Source organism: Podarcis gaigeae (genome assembly GCF_964106915.1).
Source record: "Podarcis gaigeae genome assembly, chromosome: 2".
NCBI lineage: Eukaryota > Metazoa > Chordata > Lepidosauria > Squamata > Lacertidae > Podarcis > Podarcis gaigeae.
In genome coordinates this window covers 69,173,063-69,195,533 of record NC_139679.1, presented here as the reverse complement: position 1 = coordinate 69,195,533, position 22,471 = coordinate 69,173,063, and the positions used below count along the sequence as shown (strand labels likewise).

Genomic DNA, 22,471 nt, shown 5'->3' with positions numbered 1-22,471 from the left:
CGAGTGAGTGTACCATGCCCTGTCTTTAAAAGCTTGGTGGCCAAGTCATGGAAACTTGTTGGGGGCATTTTCAGCACTTGTGTCCAGTTCTGAACGTCTTGCCTTGTTCCTGAATCATGGCTCTTGAGCTCTATGTCTGCTGCTAAGCCTCTGCTATTACCTGGATAGAGATCTTTTTCTTACACATAAGTAAGAACTCGTGTGTGTGTGTGTGTTGGGTGGGAGCAGGACACTGAATGCATGAGGAACTGAGAGCAGTTGGCTAAAAGCTGGCACCAATAATAAAACAACCAGCATGTGCAAGAGGAACGCATGTAGATACCAACAGCTGGCAAGGAGAAAAAAACAAAGAATAAGCTTACAATTTTGTTTCAGTTCAAAGACGCAAAGAGGTGTAATCTACTCCACCTTCGAATGTGAATATTTCAGATAGAGTAACCACAACTAGAAGTAAATTTCCCTCTTATTCAAAGGTTCTGCTCATCCCTTCCAGCCCTCAGGCCTTGTGATAAACGTGAGCAATTTCCGAAGCGTTTTGAAGCACAAAAGCGCCCCCAAGGTAATAAAGACACTTGTCCCAATTAGCTTTACTAATAACTTTTACTCCAATATATTGATTGGCCTTGTCAGCCAAACCAGCTTTACGACAAGGCTATATAAGAGAGAACGGACACCTTGTTCTTGGAGGTAGCAGCAGCCAGAGACCATCAATGGAGGAGGTGAGCTGTTTATCTGGCCCTCCTTCACAGCGGCTGGAATGCTGCCTCCTCTTGAAGAAGCTGGCCTTTTTGCACCTTTAGCGCACAGAGGGAAGCTTGCAACCCCCCACTCTCTGCTGGCTGACTGATTAAAAACCCACCTGGGCTCATTCTAGCAGGGGAGTAAGGGCTACATAAAGACGTAGGCCAATGGTGGCGCCGCTTTGTGGGGAGGCAAGGGCCACCCCCATAACATCTTCTTTGGGGGTGGCCTTGCCCTAATTGTTGGGAGAGAGGGAAAATGTGCCCATGTTAATTCTCCTCAGCCTCTCGGTGGCTTTCAATACAATCAACGATGGTATCCTTCTGGAGCGGTTGTCTGACTTAAGGGTGGGTGGCACCACTTTGCAGTGGTTCTGGTCCTACTTGGATGGTCATTTCCAAGAGTGACGCTTGGGGAGTCAATTGAACATGTGCAAAACGCTCGCTGCCTGTCATAATAATATCAGTGCAGAAAAATCCTTATATACCAGTGTCAAGGTTTAATTACTTGAATAAGTGAACACTGCTTTATGTATGTGTGTGTGAGTATATATATATTTAACGGAACCATCTGGCACCTGATGGTCACTACAAAATATCACCACACAAGGTGTGGAAAGCACCCTCTCCATTGCAGAAAGATTCAGTATGATACTGGATAGCCACACGTGGCGGCACAACAGTAGCAGGTTCACTTCTTTGGTTTCATTGCCGTAACCACCACACCCACCAATATGGCTGCGACGGTGAAGCCCTGGGCTAGAACACGTGCCCGCATCATCCTCTGGGACTGCAGGGTATTTCCCTTCTTGAAGCAGATGAGTCCATAGGCCAAAACTCCTGCTGTGCCAAGGCATCCTAAAGGGCAGGACAAGAGAAAGAAGGAAATGTGACCATGTTTCCCGTGAACTGAAAGTCAGGTTTTCATCAAAGAGGTGTAAGTCTAAACATTTTCTTTCAATCTCACTTCCTTCTTGGTAAAATAGTGAATAACCTCACAGGGGGAAAGCCTGGTCTCAAGAAAAAGATAGTAAAGAATTCTACAATTGGACAATATTAGGAAGAGGAAGCCCTTCTTCTCTTGGAGACTGTTTCCCAAAGAGAAAATATCTGACCACATATCCCTGGACAGGTGTGGGTGGGAATCAATGCTGCACGGAACTTCACTACTCTGCTCACCTGAGTGAGGAATACACCTAACACAGTGGTTTTAATACAATTTCAGTTTGAGAATCACTTGACTAAACACAATTCCTTCCTCTAGGTCAGTAGTTCTCAAAGGATATGGCGCACCACACTGGTGTGGCAGGAGAGGATGGCAAATGCGGTGGGAAGATTCAAGGACAATCAAAGAAACATTTAAACATTTCAGTGTAGTGTAGTATAGTATAAAAAATATATTTTTTATTTGTAGAACATGGATAGATATCTTTTCAAAATGAGAGCAAAAGCATATGAAACTGCAGGCTCACACCTCTCACTAAGTTTGTATACATCCTTAAAGTACATATGTAAAAGGCTCATTTATAGTTATATTTTAGGAATGATTCATGTTCTTAAGTAGCTGCATTGTTTGTTTTCTCCTCCAACAGCTCCCACCTCAACATAATCCACACAACCCAAAATCTAGATTACTGTTCCTAGCTTTGTGGCCTCTTAAAAAGTAACACATTAGAACAATTGTTTGTGTGCTACTGCGGTCTACTTCATCAGACACAGAGAGCAGAGCTTTCCAAACTGTGTGTTGCAACACATTAGTGTGTCAGCTGTAGTGTGTAGATGTGTCGCATGAATGCTCCCCTTGCTCCTCCTGGGGCAGGAAAGGGTTAGTTTAATCTCTGATTTGCTAGTAAAACTGAATTACTGTGTCACGAAATGAACCAAAACTTAATTACTGTGCTGCAAAATGACGCATGTCCATAAAGTGTGTCACCAACTTGAAAAGTTTGGAAAGCTCTGACAAAAAAGGTGATCCTCCATTGTCAGGTACAAGGATCACACACCATGCATCTGATGAAATGCGTTCTACTCCGTGAAAGCTTATAACACAATAAAATTGTGCCACAACTCTAATTCTTTTTTATTTGTTTATTTACTGCATTCATAGCCCACCTTTTTCCTCCAAGGAGGCGTACAATGTTCTCCTCCTCCTCATTTAACCAAAACAACCCTGTGAGGTAGACTGGGCTGAGAGAAGACAGCGACTGGCCCAAGGTCACCCAAGGAGCTTCATGACCAAGCAAGAGATCCAAACCCTTTAATCAAGTTCACCATCTTTCCCTCTTCAACTCCCAATTGTCACCCTGTCTCTGGGCCTAGATGAATACCCCCAACACCAGGACATTTCGCTGGTGGAGATTACCCCACCCCTCTCCCTGCCAAGGAAAGTTTCGCAGGAAACATTTCCATGTGTCAAGTCTGGCTGGTGTCAAAGCCACACTGGGCTGGGGGAGAGCAGCATGGCAGCCTTACTCCTATCAGCTTCCTATCCTCAGGAACTCCTGCTCATCTTTTGCTTTCCCTCTTTCTGGATTTGACCCCTTTTTTTCTTTGACCGGTGCTGACCCAAGACATAATTGGGTCAACCCGTTTGACCTGCAAGGAAAAAGCTCTCCCTGTTGAACTAGGGTCTGCCCTAATTTGCCTCCCTCCCTCGCGGGTCCCTGGCCTCCCTCTCACCGATGGGCACGAGCGGATTCTCGCGGGTCTTGCGCCGGAACTTATCCCCGAACCCCTCCTCCGAGCGATAGGCGGTTGGCGTGAAGCCCTCGATCAAGGGCGGGTTGTTGGGGTCGAAGGGCGGCGGCGCTCTCTGAGCCATGGTCGAACAGGAGGAGGCCACACCACGGGAAAGGCGGACAGGCTGCTTCGCGCTAAGTTATGCTTTGACCCACTTCGGCTACCGTACAAACGAGGCGGCGCGCGCGGCTCACCGTAGCCCAATAGCTGGGCCGGAACTGCAATACGAGCACGTGTATTTCCCCGTCGCCGCCCGCCGTGTTGCTGGGAGTTGTAGTCCGCCTGACTCTCTCCTACAGGAACGCAACCGAGACTGCCGAGTCCGCAGAACTACGTTTCCCATCGGGCATCGGGGCGACGCTCCCAGAGGCTCGGGCTTCTTCTACCTGTATTAGAAGCCGCGTGTAGCTAGATTGTTGCGACTGATATTCCGCCGAGTCGCCGCGATGCCGAAAGCCAAAGGGAAGAGCCGGCGGCAAAAGTACAACTATAACGTCGACCGCAAGAAGCAGAACAGGGCTTTCCGCAAGCGCGCGGCGCCCCGCATAAAATGGTGAGTGGCCGGGAATTGGGGTGAAGTGGAGGCGCCAGGTGGGCTTGGTGGAGAGAGGGCGTCAGAGAGAGAGGAGCGGGGCTCCTCTGGCCGACCAACCTTCGCGTCTTAGCCAGGTGGGGATGGGGCATGTTGGATCTCCGGAGGGCTCACTCACCCAGGACCGGCCCAAGGTATTTTGGCACCTGAGGTGAACCACAAAATGTTGTGCCCTCTCGGAGGCCCTGCAGAGCCGGATGCCAAAGGAAGAAAAATAGAATTCTAGAATTGAAAGGGACTCCAAGGGTTATCTGGTCCAACCCCTTCAATGCAGGAACTGGCCATCTCTAGAAGCACAGCAGAACCTTCTGGCTTCTGCACTGCCACCTTTTTTTCCAGCTTTAGCCAGTCACCGAAGTTAAAGCTGATAAAAGTACAACCCTCCGTTTGTTTCATTTTTGCCGTTACTGGCGAGAAAGGCTGTTCTGTAATCCCTTCTACGGTGCCATGTACCATTTTTTAGCCTAAGGGTACATGATGCAGCCGTTTGGCTGGAGCTAAGCATGTCTCATCAGCATCAGGATGGGTGACCACCTGAGAATCCTGTGAATCTTGAACTCCAGGAGGGAAGAAAGGTGGAATATAAACCAACGAAATACAAATAAGTAAATGCTGTACGGTGTTTTCTACATATCCTGCCCATGGAAGACAGAATGCTTTTCTGTCATTCGTAATGCTTGGGAGCAATTCTGGAGGGTATTGATTACACCAGATCAAGTACTGTACTGAATTGCCACTGGGCAAAGTTAATGGTACTGTAGTTCAAAGATCCTTCCCAAGCTAGACCTATCAGTAAATCAGATTTAAAAGTACTCCTGTGGAACCATGTGGTAGTAGACACCTCATATGTAGTAGCATTCTACCTACTTTCCATGTGTTGAAAGACTGCAGGCATTCAAGGAAACAAAGAGGCTTCTAAAATTAATGAAATCAGGCATAACTGTCTAGAGTAGACAAATGTGGCTAATATTTTCTCTAAGTTAGTTGTGTGGCCATTCTTATTAGAGAAGGGAAGAACCCCTTCAAGAATGCTTAATATTAATGTATGATTCTTTCCTCCTCCCAACCCCCATCTCTGTTCAGTACCCAAATCCGACACGCCTGGGATAGGACCAAAACTGTAAAGCAGAACCTGGCAGAAATGGGCCTGGCTGTTGATCCAAACAAGGCTATACCTATTCCGAAAACAATGCAACAGGTGAGTAGTGATATGTAAGGTAAAGTTTCCAGGTTGGGAGTTCAGCCAAAACTGGGTTATATACCAGTTTATGGGTGATGGATGCAGTCCCAGCAAGACAATATGTACAAAGTGGCAGCTGCAGAAATAGCTGGGGAAATTTCTGAGTAAGGAAATGCTATATCTAAGACATAAGTCTCATGTGGTGTTTGGCTAGACACAAAGCAGTTGCTAAAATGTTATTTCAAAACCGTTTGTGAGAACATAAAAAGGTAGTATTTCAAACTCATTTACACTTTCCCACTTCACCCTTCATACTAGATACAATGGTCAAAATGATAAAAAAAAACTTTATGAGTCAGGGAAACCACGGGCAAAAAATGCTTGCTTGCTTGCTGCATTTATATCTTGCCTTCTTCTCCAGTGAGCTCAAGGTGGCACGTATGGTTCTCCTCTACACAATAACCCTGTGAGGAAGTTAGGCGGTGATTGACCCAAGGTTACCCAGTGAGCTTTGTGGCCGAGGTGGGGGTTTGAATCCTGGTCTCCCAGGTCGTAGTCCGATACTCTAACCACTACACCACAGAGGTTGTATCATTAGAAGTCCTTTGAAACCATCAATGGGTGCTGCATAGATATTTTATATCTATGTCATTTTAAATTGTTATTGATGTTAATGTTGTATTTTTAGTTTTAGATTTTATGATTTATGTGGAAATTGTTTTTCATTTGGTTTTGCATCTTTTGATGTGTTTTATTTATTGTTTATGACTTTTGTTATGTTGGTAATTATATAAATCTTGGCATGTTGTAAGCCGCCTTGAGCATAGTTTCAACTATGGAAAGGCGGCATACAAATAAAATGATGATGATGATGATGATGGTCAGAAGCACAAATGGTCAGATGGAGAGTTTGGTGAATTCCAAACCTTGGGATGTTTCCATGGTATTTCTGCTGATCTAGTAAAAATCTCCATCTTTCTGTGGCGCCCTTGATGAGGGCTATATTTGACACCCCACGAGAGGTGGTCGACTCTTCTTCCTTGGAGGTTTTTAAGCAGAAATTGGAGGGCCATCTGTCATGGATGCTTTAGCTGAGATTTCTGCATTGCAGGGGGTTGGACGAGATGATCCTCGGGTACCTTCCAACTCTAAGATTCTATGATCCCAACGTTCCTTGGAACATAAATTGTGTGGGTTTGTGAAAGTACTGCAGAATGACTTTCCTAAGGATAACTTATTCTAGGGATGCTACCAAAATTTGAGTTACTTAGTAGTCTGAAATGACTGCATTGGTGAAGTACCATTGCATCATGTTTGCCTTAAGTGTTATTGCATTTGCCCTTTTGTGAAAGACAAATCTAGTGTAACTTTGTTATTCGGGTGCTTTTATCTTCTCCAATTAATATTAATGAGAATGATGAAATTAGAAAAACAAATGGGGTGGTTGGGAATCCTTTTAAGTCCTTAAGGAAAGATGAAAACATGCCAGCTAAGGCATTTATAAAGTTAGGTAGCATTTTAGAGCATACAAAGCAATGCATAATAAATGTATTGGTATAAAACATGATCTACCATGTCTTTTAAAATGCAGGTGCTGAAAATGGAAGTGGATGGACAAGAAGCAAATGTGAAAACTGTGCGGAAGCCATATGTACTAAATGGTTGGTAATAGTTTCATATTGGCAATGAATATGTTGGCCTGATGCCTCATACTGAAACCTTTTACCTGAACTGTTGTAACTCTAAATCCTGAGAGCAACCATTTATCCTATTCAAATTAAGTGCAGTATTCTGGAGTGTATCAGCTCTCATTGTCAGGGAAACACTGGTGATATCATGCATAGTCTTTTGTTGTTGTGTGTGGTTTTTATAACTTGGAGGCCACTTCTGTCTGAACCAACCCCCCTCCCATCCTCTGTTAGACCCCAAAGGCTGGCCGGCCACAAAAGGATCACGCCGCATGGCGAACTGCTGGTTTGTAAGAGGAAATGTGGGTGACCTCAGTGATCCTACTAATTGAATCTAGCTGTATTTATTCTGCTCGAAAAAGGCCACACAGGGTGCAAAAACGCTTCCCTCTTCTTCACTGCCTTTTCTTTTTAACACTTAAAGAGTTGGAATCTGAGGCCAGCCTCCCAGAGAAGAAGTCAGAGACGCTCTCCCGAGATCTTATTGATTATGTCCAGCACATGATCCGGAGCCATGGTGAAAACTACAAGGTAGGCACTCTTTGTTATAGAAGCTCCACAGTGAATGGTTGCAGCTGCTAGCATTAGAATGTCCAATTTTCAGTATTTCCTGGTTTCTCTGTTTTTTAAAAAACAAAAACTGCTGAGCTCACTCAATTCCCTGTTTGCTTCCTTTTTGCATCCATAGTGCTTTCCTGTACCCTGAGCTGAACTCAGTCTACATTTTCTGACTGCACTCCTGTGGTTGTAATTTTCCATTTGCTTTGTGCACAGCCACTTGTTGACTCTTGGTGTACAGTATACTGCTTGCTTTCTGGGTGTGGGAGGCCTCCTTAAGGCTGAGATAGCTCATTACAACTTTACTCTTCGCCTCCTAGGCTATGGCACGTGATGAGAAGAACTATTACCAGGACACACCAAAGCAAATAAAGAGGAAAATCAATGTATATAAACGCTTCTACCCTGAGGAATACCAGACCTTTGTTGCCTCTCTGCAGCCAGAGAAGATGGAACAGCAATGATTTTACTCACCAAAGAAATGGGCAGAAGCAGCCACACCTATATTATTTCAGATGCTAGTTTGCCCTCAAGTGACTTCTGGTGAGGGACTGAAATGTTGGATTATCTATAATTGTGCCCTTTGAAGAGAGAAGATGGGAAGGTGTTTATGTAGATGGGACTTTGTCTGACCTCTAATAGTTAGAGAGCCCTTGCTGCATTCTGCTTGCACCATCTTAGCTTTGGGATAGATCCTAGTTGAAATAAACTTCTTTCCCAAACCCCCAGTCAGTAACAAAGTACAGCCAAAGGATGTTTCCTGTTCTTGCTGTGTTTGTGACAAGCAGCTTTGCCAAACCATCTGGAGAACAGGTGGGGAAGACTGTCCTAAGGAAATTTTGGTACATCATCCAGCTATGGAAACAAGAAGTTGTGGTAAACCAATGTAATCAAAAGTCAGTATGTTTTCAAGCATTCTTTTATGAAGAGTAAAATATTTCCCTTTTTTTAAAAAAAAGAAGAAGTTTCTTTAAAAAATTGGTCTCTTACTATGGAAAGGTGTCTGTTTCTTGACTTTTTGCAGCTATAGTATTTTAAGTCCTATTTTTGTGTATCAGCAGGTCCACCCGTGAGATGACATTATACAAGTACAAAGGAAAGCTGACCTTGGGAAGGCTCCTATGAAAATACACACACACACACAGAGAGAGAGAGAGAGAGAGAGAGAGAGAGAGAGAGAGAGAGACCTTAACTGTAATTATGTACATGTATTGGCAGTGGCCTTAACACTCCTTGAGTTCTGCCTTTCTTAACAGCAATAACACATGACGCTGCTGGCCTTGTGATATCTCTAGTTGCATAGAAAACACAACCATATCCCTTACAGCTGAGACAAACAACTCAAGGTTTATTTGATACAGTGGGGAGGGGGGCATAGTGTAAACAGTTGGTCACCAATTATCCATTTCATACAGGCAAGAGGAACTTAGGGCTAGGAGCCACAGGCACAAACAGCTTCCCATAACCTTTGATGGGACAGGAGAGGTGATCAGGTTTTGCAAAAGGAGTGTAGCCCAAGCTCAGGCAGTACTGCTGTTTTCCTGCTGTGAGGAAAGGAAACAGGAAGTTGGCATGTGTACTGTTTGAGAAAGAGCACACAAGGGTTGGGTTAACACTGCTTGTAAACACAAGGTCCCTCTGCAGGACTGCCTAGCTGAACATGTAAAACTTTTCCTTTCTCTAGAGGTAAGATTGGCATTTTGTCTGAGACCAACTTCTTCCACATCACGGGCAGCCCAAACTCTGAGGCCGGCCCTTGGCATGTCCCAGCCACCACTATCTGACTGTATAGTTTCCAGTTCGGGAGGAATATGGATTATATAGGAATGAGTCCTGAGCCAGGTGACTTGAGATCAAACATAGCACCAAACTGAGAAAGAGATTTGCAGCTTCATTAGCCTGGGCACAGCAATTCATATTAGGTACCTCAAATTTCCCAGTTCCTTCTGCAGCTTTTCACTGAAATTCACAACTCTTGCTTTCTTCAGAAAGAGATTAAGGGTAGTAATTCACTGGGGGCTAACTTGACTTTGGAAGTTGAACAAGGACACTTGGAGCAAGGAGCTAGTGCCTCAGAAGCACAATTGGTCCAACATGCTTAGGCTAAGGAAACGGCTGTAATTCAAGGGCATGTAGTATGTTGGAGAGGGATCAACTAAGCCATCAAGGTGCTTATCAGGTATGATAGACTTTATTGCACTAATAAGTAGCATTTAAAGCCCTAACAGCCATCAGGGACACCTCAACAGAATAGCTGCTTGCACATGCTCTGCTGAGATGCTCCTTTAACACCCACTCTCAGACTAGCCCTCATGGCAGTTTGAGACGGTACATCCTGTTCCCCACTAATTGCAGTGAGGATTTAATAGTATTTCATAGGGGCAAAGTCAATCCCCAGCTTCTCAAAAGGGCAGTGAGGGATGAGGTATTCCAGCCTGCACAGGGCAGACTTTTCCTATAGACCTGCTGTGTCGAGTCTTGAAGACAAAGTGATAGTTCTTAGTGCAAATATTGACAGTGCCATTCCCTAGGACTTTCAGCAGCCGATGCCAGCAGCCACCCCCAAGACTACTGTATTATCCCCACGGTCAGTATATTTTGCCCCTGTTTTAGCCAAGGTCTCAATGGTTATATTGGTGGTAAGGCTTCTTTCCAGAAGGGGGGTTTAGTAAACACCTAAAAAATACTTTTGAGGACCTGGAAAGCCTGTTTCTCTGAGGATAAGATCTCAATAAGCTAAGAGGAAGCTAAGAGTTGGCTCCATGTGGCTTGAATATCCTGGAGATGTTGAAGAACCTTCAGATTTGAGCTAGGAGTTTGAGCAGCAGGTTCTTCAGGTGGAGAACACTGTTTGTGGTGGTCAGGCCAGCATCAGTAGCACTTGTGGGCAGAAGAAAGAATTCCCTTTGATGTTTCAGGGTGTTCAGTGCCAGCTCCTTGTGCAATTCTGCCACACTCAGCGCATCACTCTTGTCCTAGAGTGGATATAGATCACAGGTTGAACAAATGACACCGCTTCCCCACCTGTCCTTAAGAGAACTGTATTTAAGCACACCTTTAAATCTACTTTCACTCCTTCTCAGACAAGAATCTGTGTGAAAAGGAGAGCTGGGAAGGAGACAGTTATACTTGACATTAAATGCTTATGACGACACCATAAGCTATCCAATATACTTAGTCATGTCAGTACAAGCAAATAATATGCAGAAGATGTCAAGCACACAGACAAGATCTACATTGCAGGGGGTTGGACTAGATGGCTCTTGGGGGTCCCTTCCATCTCTGCACGTTCAGGGTTCCATCTCCAGATCAGGGGTGGGGAACTAGGCTGAATGTGGCCCTCCGGGCATCTCCATCTGGCCCTTGGAACTCTTCCCCAGGGCACATCTCTCACCAGCCCTGCTCTGCACCTTCCTTGTGTGCATTTGCCTGGCTAGAATGTTATCACTGAACTGTGATAACACCTCTTGCTTGCCTGGCTGGAGGATGGAGAGATGTGTGTGTAAACACTGCTAACCTTTGTGTGGCCTACTATACAAAAGACAACTTCTGCATTGCTTACTATATATCCGTTAACATGGCCAGTTCTGCCTCTGGCCCCACTCCACTCAAGCACACAGAGAGAGGCACAAAGACCCAGCTTTCCCTTGCAGCAGGCAGGTCTGGAGAGATGCAATGACTCCTCCCCTCTAGAGATGATGTTGCAAGTTGAGGATCCTGCTTGTCTCCAGCAGGAGGAGTCATCCCTATCAGGAATGTTGTCCTGCTCCATCTGGTAAAAGGTGCCTTGCTCTAGTCTAGACCCAGTCTTTATCAACTTTGGATCCCCATAAGTTGTTGGACTACAACTCCCATCATTCCTAGCCAGAATGTCCAGTGGTCAGGGATGATGGGAGTTGTAGTTAAAGAACATCTGTGGGCCCTAGGTTGAGAAAGGCTTCTGTAGATAGTCCCAGGTGAAAGAAGAGGCCCACCTGTTTGTTAGCGAGAACTATCAGAGGCAACTGGGGGTCCTCTGCTAGCAGGCCATGGAGCTCCTGTCGGGCAGTATGGAGGCGCAGGCCATCTGCAGAGTCCACTACAAACACTAGGACATGGGCTTTGCTGAGGTAGTGGTTCCAGTACGAACGTAGATTCTGGCTGCCACCAACTGAGACACAAAAAGGACCAAAAATAAAAACCATACATGTTGAGTATATGGCATGTTTTCGGCACCCATCCACTGCCAAAGAAAAGAGGTGCATGGAACACTCAGTTCTGTTTTACGCTCATAGAACTTCTAATAACCCCCCCCTCAAATATTTGTGATGCAATGACTTAGAGAGAATTCCTTGCACATTTCCCTCACAGCAATGATACAAGGCCACTTCCAAAGTTCTCCCACTGTCCCAGACTGCCTTGCTTCCAGGAGGCTGTGGTAGGACTTACCCTCCAGGAGGTCCATCTGGAGCCCATTGGCCTGCAGTTGTGCTGAGTTGAAGCCCTGAGTGGGTGCTATGTGCATCTTGGCTTCTGTGCTGCAGATATAGTGGATAATGCTGCTTTTTCCAGCCCCATCCAAACCAAGGACCAAAATCTGATACTCACAGGAAGGTGGCTGAAAAGAGAAGAAAGGCTTCGAGGCACAGCAGTAGCATAGCTGCAGGAGGGCCTTTCATGACTGGCAGCCTCACCTGTGGCTATTTGCCAAGTCTGCAAAACCAGACTTCATGTTTGGGTTGTGTGTAAAGCTGTTATTGTTAGGCTGTCGGGGAAGGTCACTTAGAAATGAAAGAGATGGATAGCCTTGCACTGTTAGATGCAGTTGCAACAAATGTTCTTAGATTAAGCATCCAAACAAGGAAGACACCAGCCAAATTGAACATCAAGCTATTTTGTGTACTATACACAAACCTATGTAACCTATGGAGCAAAAGTTCTTAGATTAAGCATCCAAAAACAATATACTTGATCCTGATTCTGTCTTCTGAAGCACTAGCTACCTCTCCCAGTTTGATGTCAACTGCAAATTTGATGAACATCCCCTCAAATCCTTCATCCAAGTTGTTTATAAAGACCATTGGCCCAGGATAGATCCCTGCAGCCGGCCCCCCATTTATCACTTTTTTCCAGGATGACAAAGAACCATTAACAAGTACTCTTTGAGTTGAGTCAGCTAACCATCTACAAATCCACCCAACAATTACTCCATCTAGTCCACATTTTACCAGCTTCCTTGCAAGAATAGGGGGAGGGGGGGCTTTGTCAAAAGTCTGAAGCACTATGTCCGCAGCATTCCCCTGATCCACCAAGCTTGTACCTCTATCCTCTATGAAAAATGAAATGAAATTCTTCTGGCATGACCTGTTTTTGAGAAACTCATGCGGGGTCTTAGGAATCACTGCATCCTTTTCCAAGTGCTCATGGACAGGACTGTTGAATTATCTGTTCTAGGACCTTTCCTGGAATCACGACCCCATCTGCCACATCTGACCAGTCCCCCTAAGGCAAAGGACTGATCTGGATGGATCCCAACATATTCCTTCCTTTTAGCAACTGAGCTGCAATTGTCCCAGGGGGAGGCTGACAGAGTAGCACTGGCCTTGAGTATAGGGCGCTCCCAGCCTCCACCCATCTTACCTCCTCGCCTCCGGGTGCGTTGCGCCCCAGCTCCGCTTCCAGCTGCTGCTCCCAGCGCCCCCTCCAGCCGATGCAGCTGTCGTTGACGTCTCGGAAGTAGATCTTCCAGGCGATGAAAAGAAGGGAGCCCAGGGCGGCCACCGCTGCGCCCAGCGCCAGGCTCAGGTGTCTGATGGCGCCAGCAGGAGCCATTGGCGAAGGAACCGGACTGAAACAACTTCCAATCAGGCGGAGAGGCAACTGCAACAACACCAGCAGCGTCTCACTCCGAATGAACCCGCACAGAAAAGTCCCCTGCAGCCTCCTGGGCTTGCCTTAAATCCGTGTGCTTCCTTATTTCGCAAGTTAGCAATCTGGATTGAAGAGGCTTGTGTACTAGCAAGTGCAGCGATCCATAACAGATGCGCCCAGCTGACCAACAACAGCCTCTGTGCGTGCGCGCGCGCTGCTGACTCAGTCTAAGCAGCCAGAGAATTTCCCGGCCGGTGGAAGCATCAGCCCCAGCAAACTGCGGACGGAGTCCGGCTGACGTCACTCTCGGCCTTAAAGGGGACTTGCTCTTTCTTTCCACCTAGTAAGATTCCCCGGGAGCGGGCGGTGGGTGACAGAGAAAGAGAAAATGCATTGCTGAGCGTAATATTGCCTTACGCCAAGGCGGAATTCTCACTATTGCTGGATTGAGACTGCCGTTATACCTGACCACTGACCATGCTGCCTGGGAATACAGTAATGGGAGCTGGGGTCCAATGACATCTGTAGGGCCACAAGTCCCCCTACCCATGTCCAGGGCTGGCCCACCCATGAGGCATGGTGAGGCAATTGCCTCTAGTGGCAGGATCCACAGGGGCAGCAGATCTGGATGTAGATCTTTAATTCCACCTTGTTCTTGCGGTATAACTTCACTCACCTTTTCTTCCCTGGTGGGGAGGTGCCATTTTGTAGTTCACCCCAGAGGCCAAAATGTCTCAGACCAACCTTGCTCATGTCTCATACCAAGATGACAGGACATTTTGCATGCAGAATGTCCTGGGTTTCATCTTTGGCATCTCCAGGTAGAACAAAGGGAGAAGAAGCTTGCCTGAAACCCTGAAGAGCTGCCTCTGGTCAGTGTAGACAGTACTAACCTAGATGGACCAAATGGTCTGAGGGTTTGTCCATGCCCAAGCAAAATGCAGATTGGAACTGGTCTGCCTCTGAGGCACTGCCATGAAAATCATGTTGGCAGCATCCTGTTCTCACAGTGGCCAAACAGATGCCTGGCACACAGCACCTGAGCACAAGAGCATTCTCCCCTCCTGCGGTTTCCAGCAATCAGTATTCAGAGGCAAGTTGGATAAAGCTGGGCAGGTGTGATTTTTTAACTGTATTTTTACAGACATGCCACAGTCTAGGACTCCTGCTGAAAAGAAGTATCAATTCTCAGGGCAAGTGGATCATAGGAATGGGTAAAAGTAATATCACATAGGGGTCCAGGGAGCAGGTAGACTGATGATTCTTATCTGAAAGCCCCGTGTTCCTGCTATGTATATGAAGCTAGTTAACTTTTGTAAACCACCTTGGGAGGGCTTGATACTGAAAGACAGCACATAACTGGTATTGTAGCTAAATAAATATTGAAGGGGAGGAAAAACATCTGAAGGGGAACTTTCTTTTCTTTGTAAATGTTTTATATTATTATTTCATTTTAAAATGTACATAAAACAAAGAGAACAATGATAACAAAAGACAAAAATTAAGAGATGAAAAAGAATGGGGGGGATTTCTGAGGAACCATATTGTCTTGAGGGGAAGAGAGAATAAGAGAGAATAAAAGAGAAACAGCTCCTGCCCACAACAGCCAGGATAGGGACTTGATCTCAGACCCCTCTCTTCATTCCATTGTAACACTGTATTATTATTAGTGTTTTTTATTAAACTCTGAGCAGCCTCTGAGAAGTGTGTCATGATTCCTAAAGGTATATTTAATAAAGGAGTCATGGTACTGAATAACTATCCAGCCCATTGCTGAAGAAAAGCACCATTTATGTGGGAGGAATAAATTGCCATTTTCAGAATTATTTCCATCTCTCTTCTCTGACATATCTGCATTAAAAAATAAAAGCAACAACATTATTTGCTGGAACTGCAGTGTCAAGCAGATACCTTGCCTAACAACAATCCTTTGATGATTCAGGACACTCAGTAAATTCTGACTTTCCCAAAGGTCACAAAACAATACTGCAATATGTGTGCAGTTTCCTTTTTTTCTGTATGGGGTTATTGGGATGCAACCCAACCCTGCTTTCAAGGGCTTCTCTGCAGCTATAAGTGCTAAAGCTCAATGGAAAGTGGCTGTTGCCCTCTCCCTGGCCCATGTACTCTAGACTATTGACCTTCTGAGTTATTTTCTCTCTTTATCCTGAAACCCTTTAAAGAAAATCTAAATGAGAAAGAGTTAAGATTGTTAGTATGCATAGTTACTGAATTGTCTTAAACTTGTTATATTAGTACTCACCTTTTGCATCTGTTTTGTTTTACTTTTAATTTGTATTTTCAAAAAAGGTTTGATAGATAGATAGAGGCTACTAACCCTGAACATGTTCTACCTCCACTGTCAAAGGCAGTATGCTTTGGAATACAGGTTGAATATTAGTACCTTCATATGAAATCCTTGTGAGCCCTACACAAATGTTTGCAAGGTTCCAGTTTCACTCTTCTTCTAAAAACAACAATGTTACTTCTAAAGTTCATACTTTATTCTTTGTGCTGTACAGAGATTAAAAGACAAACAGGCCCCTTGCCTTCAAGCTCACAAACTAACAGACATCATACAAAAGGAAAACGTAATGGGGAGGGAAGAGGAAAACAAGAAGAAAGGCATAACTTATTGAAGTTATATAATTGTTCTGGACAGTTCCCCCCCCCCCCCCGCCTTTAAGTACACATGCATACCAGGGCTTGGCAAAACTTTTGCCAAGAAGTTGCCCCCTCCACCAAACTTTCGTCTGCTGCAAAGAGGTGTGTGCATGTGTCAGGGACTTTGGGGTGGGGGCAAATTACAGCCTTGAAATGCGGCTTCAAGGTCTGTCATTTGATTTGTAACTAAATTGCTTCTGTATTACAGGAATACACTGGCAATTCAGCAACGTTACGCAAAACTAGAGCACAAAATCACAATTCCCATAGTTTCATAACAGGCCTTCCAAGCATGACTAGCCTGGTGGAAAGGAGAGAACCAGCAGGACATGATTATATCTAGATATAAATACTATAGGAAGAACAGAGAAGACATACTGGAGTTGGTGTTGCTCTGGTTGTTAAAGAAAGCATCAAATTAGCATGCCAGAAATCCCCAAAGGGGCAGATTCCTCAATAGCACTGTGGAAATTACAGGCTGGTTGGCTTAACGTCTGCCTTGGGGAAACTGGTGGGAGGTATTGTTCAAGATAAAACAACCAATCATATAGGTAAAAAAGGTAAAGGACCCCTGGATGATTAAGTCTAGTCAAAGGTGACTATGGGGTTGCGGCACTCATCTCGCTTTCAGGCCGAGGGAGTCGGCGTTTGTCCACAGACAGCTTTCCGGATCATGTGGCCAGCATGACTAAACCACGTTTAGTGCAACGGAACACCATGACCAGTCATCTAGAACAAGCTGTGCTGAAGCAGAGCCAGCATGAGTTCTGCAAGAGTAAGGCCTGTTTTGGGATTGTCTGATAACCTTAAGATCCAAAGAGGAAAGAGATAAAATACTAAATCTACATTATCAAAGAACTTTGGAGATTGAAGATGCTTTTGTGCAAATCTACAAGGACATCCCTAAATACATTCTGGAGGCGAGAGCTTATTACAAGGACTTGGTTTACCTGCTGAAAAAGAACGATATACTTTTCAGGTGGGAATATCCACAAGGTTTGTCTTTCAACTACAAAGGAAAGAAAGTAAAAATAAGAACAGTTCAAGACAAAGAACAATTCCTGGAAAGAAACGAGGAGGACCTCCAGAAGGGAGTGGTGGAACCAACTTCAGAAGCAGATATTTCAAATTTAACATTTGGACTTAAACCACCGACAGAGGAAGAACAACTGCAGGGAGCAGTTGGAGGAGTAACCAACTAAATAACAAGATGGCTCTGCAATTTCTAAGTTGGAATTGTAACGGACTGAACCTTCCCAGAAAAAGGCGTGAGGTTTTTCATATTTTGAAAAAAGAACAATTGGACTTAATTTGCTTACAAGAAACCCACGTGACTAGGGCACATAGAAAATTGCTTATAAATAAAAGATTAGGACAGGAATTTATTTCATCAGACAAAGTTAAGAAAAGAGGAGTGGTGATCTACGCAAAGGAAAAGCTGGCCCCAAAGCTGATTTTTAAAGATGAACAAGGAAGATTTTTAGCAATTGAAATACAAGTCCAAGGAGAAAAATTTTTGACAGTTGGAATTTATGCACCAAATGAAGGGAAGGCAGAATTTTTTAAGAAGTTGCATGAGATCTTAATGGACTATCTGGATTATAATGTAATTATGTTGGGAGATATGAATGGTGTGGTTTCTACAAACATGGATAAAGCACAAAGACAGGTGGTCTCTAAGGACGGGAGATTACCAAAGACTTTCTTTGAAATGATTGAAAATATGGACTTGATTGATATTTGGAGAACAAGGAACCCTCTGGAGAGAGAGGGAACCTTTTTCTCCGAAGCAAAAATGACATGGACAAGAATTGACCAAATATGGATTACTAGTGGGATGGCTCCAAAGATAAAAAAAGTAGAAATCTGCCCAAAGACTTGCTCCGACCATAACGCTGTAAAGATGGAGATGAAACTAACAACAGCTGGTTCCTTCAGATGGAGAATGAATGACACCCTATTCAGAGATGAAGAGATCTACAAAAAGGCCCAAAAAACTTTGAAAGACTACTTTGAGATAAACCTGAAGACAGAGGTGGAGAAAAGAGTAATTTGGGACGCAAGCAAAGCCGTGATGCGAGGTTTCCTGATACAACAGAATTCTTTAAAGAGGAAGAAACAAAATGAAAAGAAAGATAAGATTTTGGAAAAGATAAAAGGAGAAAAGAAACTGAGGTCAAAACCAAAGTCTCATGAGATTTTTAGAGAAATTAAGTTTTACCAGATGCAGTATATGGAACTGATGAATCAACAGATAGAATGGAAAATCAAGCAAATGAGACAAAGGACATTTGAATCAGCAGATAAATGTGGGAAACTTCTAGCATGGCAATTGAAGAAGAGACAAAAACTGAACACAGTTACAAGTTTGGAGGTAGATGGAAATAACATTTATAAACCAAACGAGATTAGCAACTGTTTTCAGAGTTATTTCAGAAGACTATATGCACGAGGGCCGGAGAATGAAGGAGAAATAGACGATTTTCTTAAGAAATATGGATTACAAACAATTTCACAACAAAGTACAATGGTCTTGAATGAGAAAATAACAGAACAAGAGATAGAGGGGGCCATTCAAAGTATGCAACTGGGGAAATCTCCAGGACCAGATGGACTGACTTCCAGATATTATAAAGCTTTGAAGGAATGGTTGATACAACCGTTGAAGGAGGTCTGCAATGAAATCTTAGAGGGGAAAAAGGCACCCGAATCATGGAAAGAAGCATTCATTACACTTATACCAAAAAGGGGGACCAGCTGGTTAAAGGAATTCAGGTCGGAGCCAAACAATATAAATTGAGGGCCTTTGCAGATGACTTAGTATTAACTTTACAACAGCCAGACACTAGTACGAAAAGAGTTTTGGAACTAATTCAAGCCTTTGGTCAGGTAGCAGGATTCAAGCTGAATAAGCAAAAAACTAAAGTTCTGGAGAAAAACTTAACAAATGCTGAAAAAGAGAGGTTTCAAAGTGAAACTGGATTAATGGTGGCAAAGAAAGTGAAGTATTTGGGGATTAACATGACATCTAAGAATGCGAACTTATTTAAAGATAACTATGATAAATGTTGGACAGAGGTAAAGAAAGATCTAGAAATATGGTCAAATTTGAAACTTTCCTTTTTAGGCCGAATTGCTGTAATTAAGATGAATGTATTGCCTAGAATGCTATTTTTATTTCAGACATTACAGATTATGGACAGAATGGACTGTTTCAGGAAGTGACAGAAAGACATATCTAAATTTGTCTGGCAGGGCAAAAAGCCCAGAATAAAATTTAAGATATTAACTGATGCAAAAGATAGAGGGGGGTTTGCCCTGCCGGACTTAAGACTGTATTATGAATCGGCAGCTTTCTGCTGGTTGAAAGACTGGCTACTTCTTGAAAATACAGACATTTTGGATTTGGAAGGTTTTGATAACAGATTTGGTTGGCATGCATATATATGGTATGACAAGGTAAAAACTCATAAAGGATTTAAAAATCATATTGTCAGGAAAGCACTATACAATGTTTGGATTCAATATAAGGACTTGTTTGAAAATAAAACCCCTAGGTGGCTGTCACCAATGGAAGCAAAGGAGGTGAAAAAACTTAATATGGAATCGAAATGGCCAAAATACTGTTAAATTTTAGAGCAAGAGAGTGGAACAATTAAATTGCAGAGTTACGAAAAAATGAAGTCTAAAGTACGAGATTGGCTTCATTACCATCAAATAATGGAGGTGTTTAAACAAGACAGGAAAATTGGCTTCCAGATGGAGAGATCAAAACTAGAAACAGAACTGTTAGAACCCAATACTAAGAATTTGTCAAGAATGTATAACCTGCTGCTGAAATGGAGTACACTAGATGAGACAGTTAAATCAGCTATGATCAAATGGGCACAAGACATTGGTTATGACATTATGTTTGCTGACTGGGAACAGTTATGGACCACCGGTATAAAATTCACGGCATGTAATGCCTTAAGAGAAAATATTATGAAAATGATTTATAGGTGGTACATGACCCCAGTCAAGCTTGCAAAAATTTACCACCTGCCCAATAATAAATGTTGGAAATGTAACGTGACTGAAGGTACCTTTTACCACCTTTGGTGGACTTGCCCGAGGATTAAGGCCTTCTGGGAAATGATTTATAATGAAATTAAGGAGGTACTTAAATGTACTTTTCATAAGAAACCAGAGGCATTTCTCCGGGGCATGGTCGGCCAATTGGTGTCAAGGAAGGATAGGACGTTTTTTATGTATGTTACCACAGCAGCAAGGATTCTTTTAGCAAAGTATTGGAAGACACAAGAACTACCCACATTGGAAGAATGGCAGACGAAGGTGATTGACTACATGGGATTGGCGGAGATGATGGGCAGAATCCGTGACCAAGAAAAAGAGACAGTGGAAGAAGATTGGAAGAAATTTAAAGTATATCTCAAGAACTGTTGTAAAATTAATGAGTGTTAAAATGTCAAGGGAAAGGAAAAATATAGAATTACAGCTGTAATTGACTAAGTATGAGAAGAAGCTAAAAAAAAGAAAAAGAAAATGAGCAATTAGTTAAATTGGAGTGAGGGGTTGTTGAAGAAATTTTAAAACAGGGATGCAGAAAAGGGGAGGTAAGGGGAAGTCTGGGAAGTAAGGCTTATGAAAAAGAGGTTTTGAAATTATACATGTTTACGGTATATGTTTTTGTTTGTCTATGTATTGTGTGTTGTTTTGTTTTTTAATCTGTGTTGGAAAATCAATAAAAATTATTTTTAAAAAAAGAGTAAGGCCTGTTTTATTAACCTACAGTGGTACCTTGGGTTACATACGCTTCAGGTTACATACGCTTCAGGTTACAGACTCCGCTAACCCAGAAATAGTACTTCGGATTAAGAACTTTACTTCAGGATGAGAACAGAAATCGTGCTCTGGAAGCGCAGCAGCAGCAGGAGGCACCATTAGCTAAAGTGGTGCCTCAGGTTAAGAACAGTATCAGGTTAAGAACAGACGTCCGGAACGAATTAAGTACTTAACCTGAGGTACCACTGTATTAGTTGAGAGTGTCAACAACCATATAGACAGAGGTGATCCAGTTGACACAGTGTGCTTGGATATTCACAAAGCTTTTGACTGCTTAGTAAGCAGATACAGGACAAGAGGAATACATATTATTGATTAGGAATTGATTACATAACAGAATGCAGAAACTAGGAGTAAATAGATAGTTGTCTTGATGGAGGGATGTAGAAAGTGGAGTCCCCCAAGGATCAGTATTGGGACTTGTGCTTTTTAACTTTCTTTTTTTTTTTAAAGATCTAGAGTTAGGGGTGAGCAGTGAGGTGGACAAGTTTGGGGATGATACTCAGTTGTTCAGTCATTAAAACAAAGCAGGATTGCAAAAAGCTTCCAAAGGACATCTTCAAACTGTGTGCATGGGTGGTAAAATGGCAAGGGCAATTCAATGTAAATAAGTGTGAACTCATGCATGCTGGGGCCCCAAATCCTATTTAACCTATACACTTATGGAGTCAGAACTGGTGACGACAGAAGAAGACACCTTCACCCCGGTATGGCTCCCCTTTATCACATACACAGCCCAACAAGACAATGACAATAATCCACCAACAGCATACAAATCAATATGGCTAACCTGATCCAAAACACCCACCCACCCCACTCACACACGAAAACAAAGATCACCACAGCCAATCACAAACAAACAATCACACCCTAGGCCAACCCCAAACTCTCTCACCACCAAAGGAACACAAGTGAACAACACAAACAACGCTGACACCAAACTCTACATACATTAAGCATAATAGAAACACCACCACCTGACCCCACCCCCATCCATCTTCCCCCCCTCCACCCCCTTTCTTTTTCTTTTTCTTTTTTCTTCTCCCCCTAATGCCTCAACAAATGAAACGGATTTGTAAAAATGTTACATGGGGGGAAAAAATACGAGGCATTACACTTCTGTAAAACAAGAAAATCCTAAATAATATATATATATATATATATATATAAAAAGAACTGGTGATGACTAACCAGGAAAAAGAGTGAACAACTCAATGAAGAAGCTGACACAGTGTGTGGCAGCGGTGAAAAAAAAAAGAAAAAAGAAAATATCATGCTAGGAATTATTAGGAAAGGAATTGAAAATAAAACGGCGGATACAAGTACAAATCTATGGTGCAACTGCCCCTGGAACACTGTGTACAGCTCCGATTGCCTCACCTCAAAAAAGTTATTTTCGAGCTGGAAAGGTGGAACCACAATGATCCGAGGGATGGAGCAATACCCTTATGAGAAAAGGCTGCTGCATTTGGGGCTTTTTAGAGGTGACATGATAGAAAGATACAGTGCCTTTTTCTGGGGGGACACAGGGGTACACATACCCCCGACATTAAGTTTGGCCTCACTGAGGGGCAGTATTTCAATATGAGTAGGGAAATGAGAGTACCCCCTAAAC

At 43.5% G+C, this 22,471-nt stretch overlaps 3 protein-coding genes across 3 annotated transcripts; 1 reads left to right on the top strand and 2 right to left on the bottom strand.

Annotated features, from left to right (window-relative positions):
- Positions 1–581: 581 nt before the first annotated feature.
- On the bottom strand, positions 582–3,682 carry HIGD2A (HIG1 hypoxia inducible domain family member 2A). The gene is made up of 2 exons (XM_083726344.1): positions 3,420–3,682; positions 582–1,598 (listed from the first exon to the last, which is right to left on the bottom strand). The coding sequence occupies exons 1-2, from the start codon at positions 3,559–3,561 to the stop codon at positions 1,432–1,434; spliced, it is 309 nt and encodes a 102-aa protein (XP_083582470.1). The 5' UTR covers positions 3,562–3,682; the 3' UTR covers positions 582–1,431.
- Positions 3,683–3,824: 142 nt separating this feature from the next.
- Positions 3,825–8,495, top strand: NOP16 (NOP16 nucleolar protein). Its single transcript, XM_083726336.1, has 5 exons — positions 3,825–4,032; positions 5,155–5,269; positions 6,843–6,912; positions 7,364–7,470; positions 7,818–8,495. The coding sequence occupies exons 1-5, from the start codon at positions 3,926–3,928 to the stop codon at positions 7,959–7,961; spliced, it is 543 nt and encodes a 180-aa protein (XP_083582462.1). The 5' UTR covers positions 3,825–3,925; the 3' UTR covers positions 7,962–8,495.
- A 330-nt stretch (positions 8,496–8,825) lies between these two features.
- On the bottom strand, positions 8,826–15,648 carry ARL10 (ARF like GTPase 10). Its single transcript, XM_083726329.1, has 4 exons — positions 13,117–15,648; positions 11,926–12,094; positions 11,472–11,647; positions 8,826–10,472 (listed from the first exon to the last, which is right to left on the bottom strand). Exons 1-4 carry the CDS (start codon positions 13,306–13,308, stop codon positions 10,296–10,298), a joined length of 714 nt encoding a protein of 237 aa, XP_083582455.1. The 5' UTR covers positions 13,309–15,648; the 3' UTR covers positions 8,826–10,295.
- Positions 15,649–22,471: the final 6,823 nt, after the last annotated feature.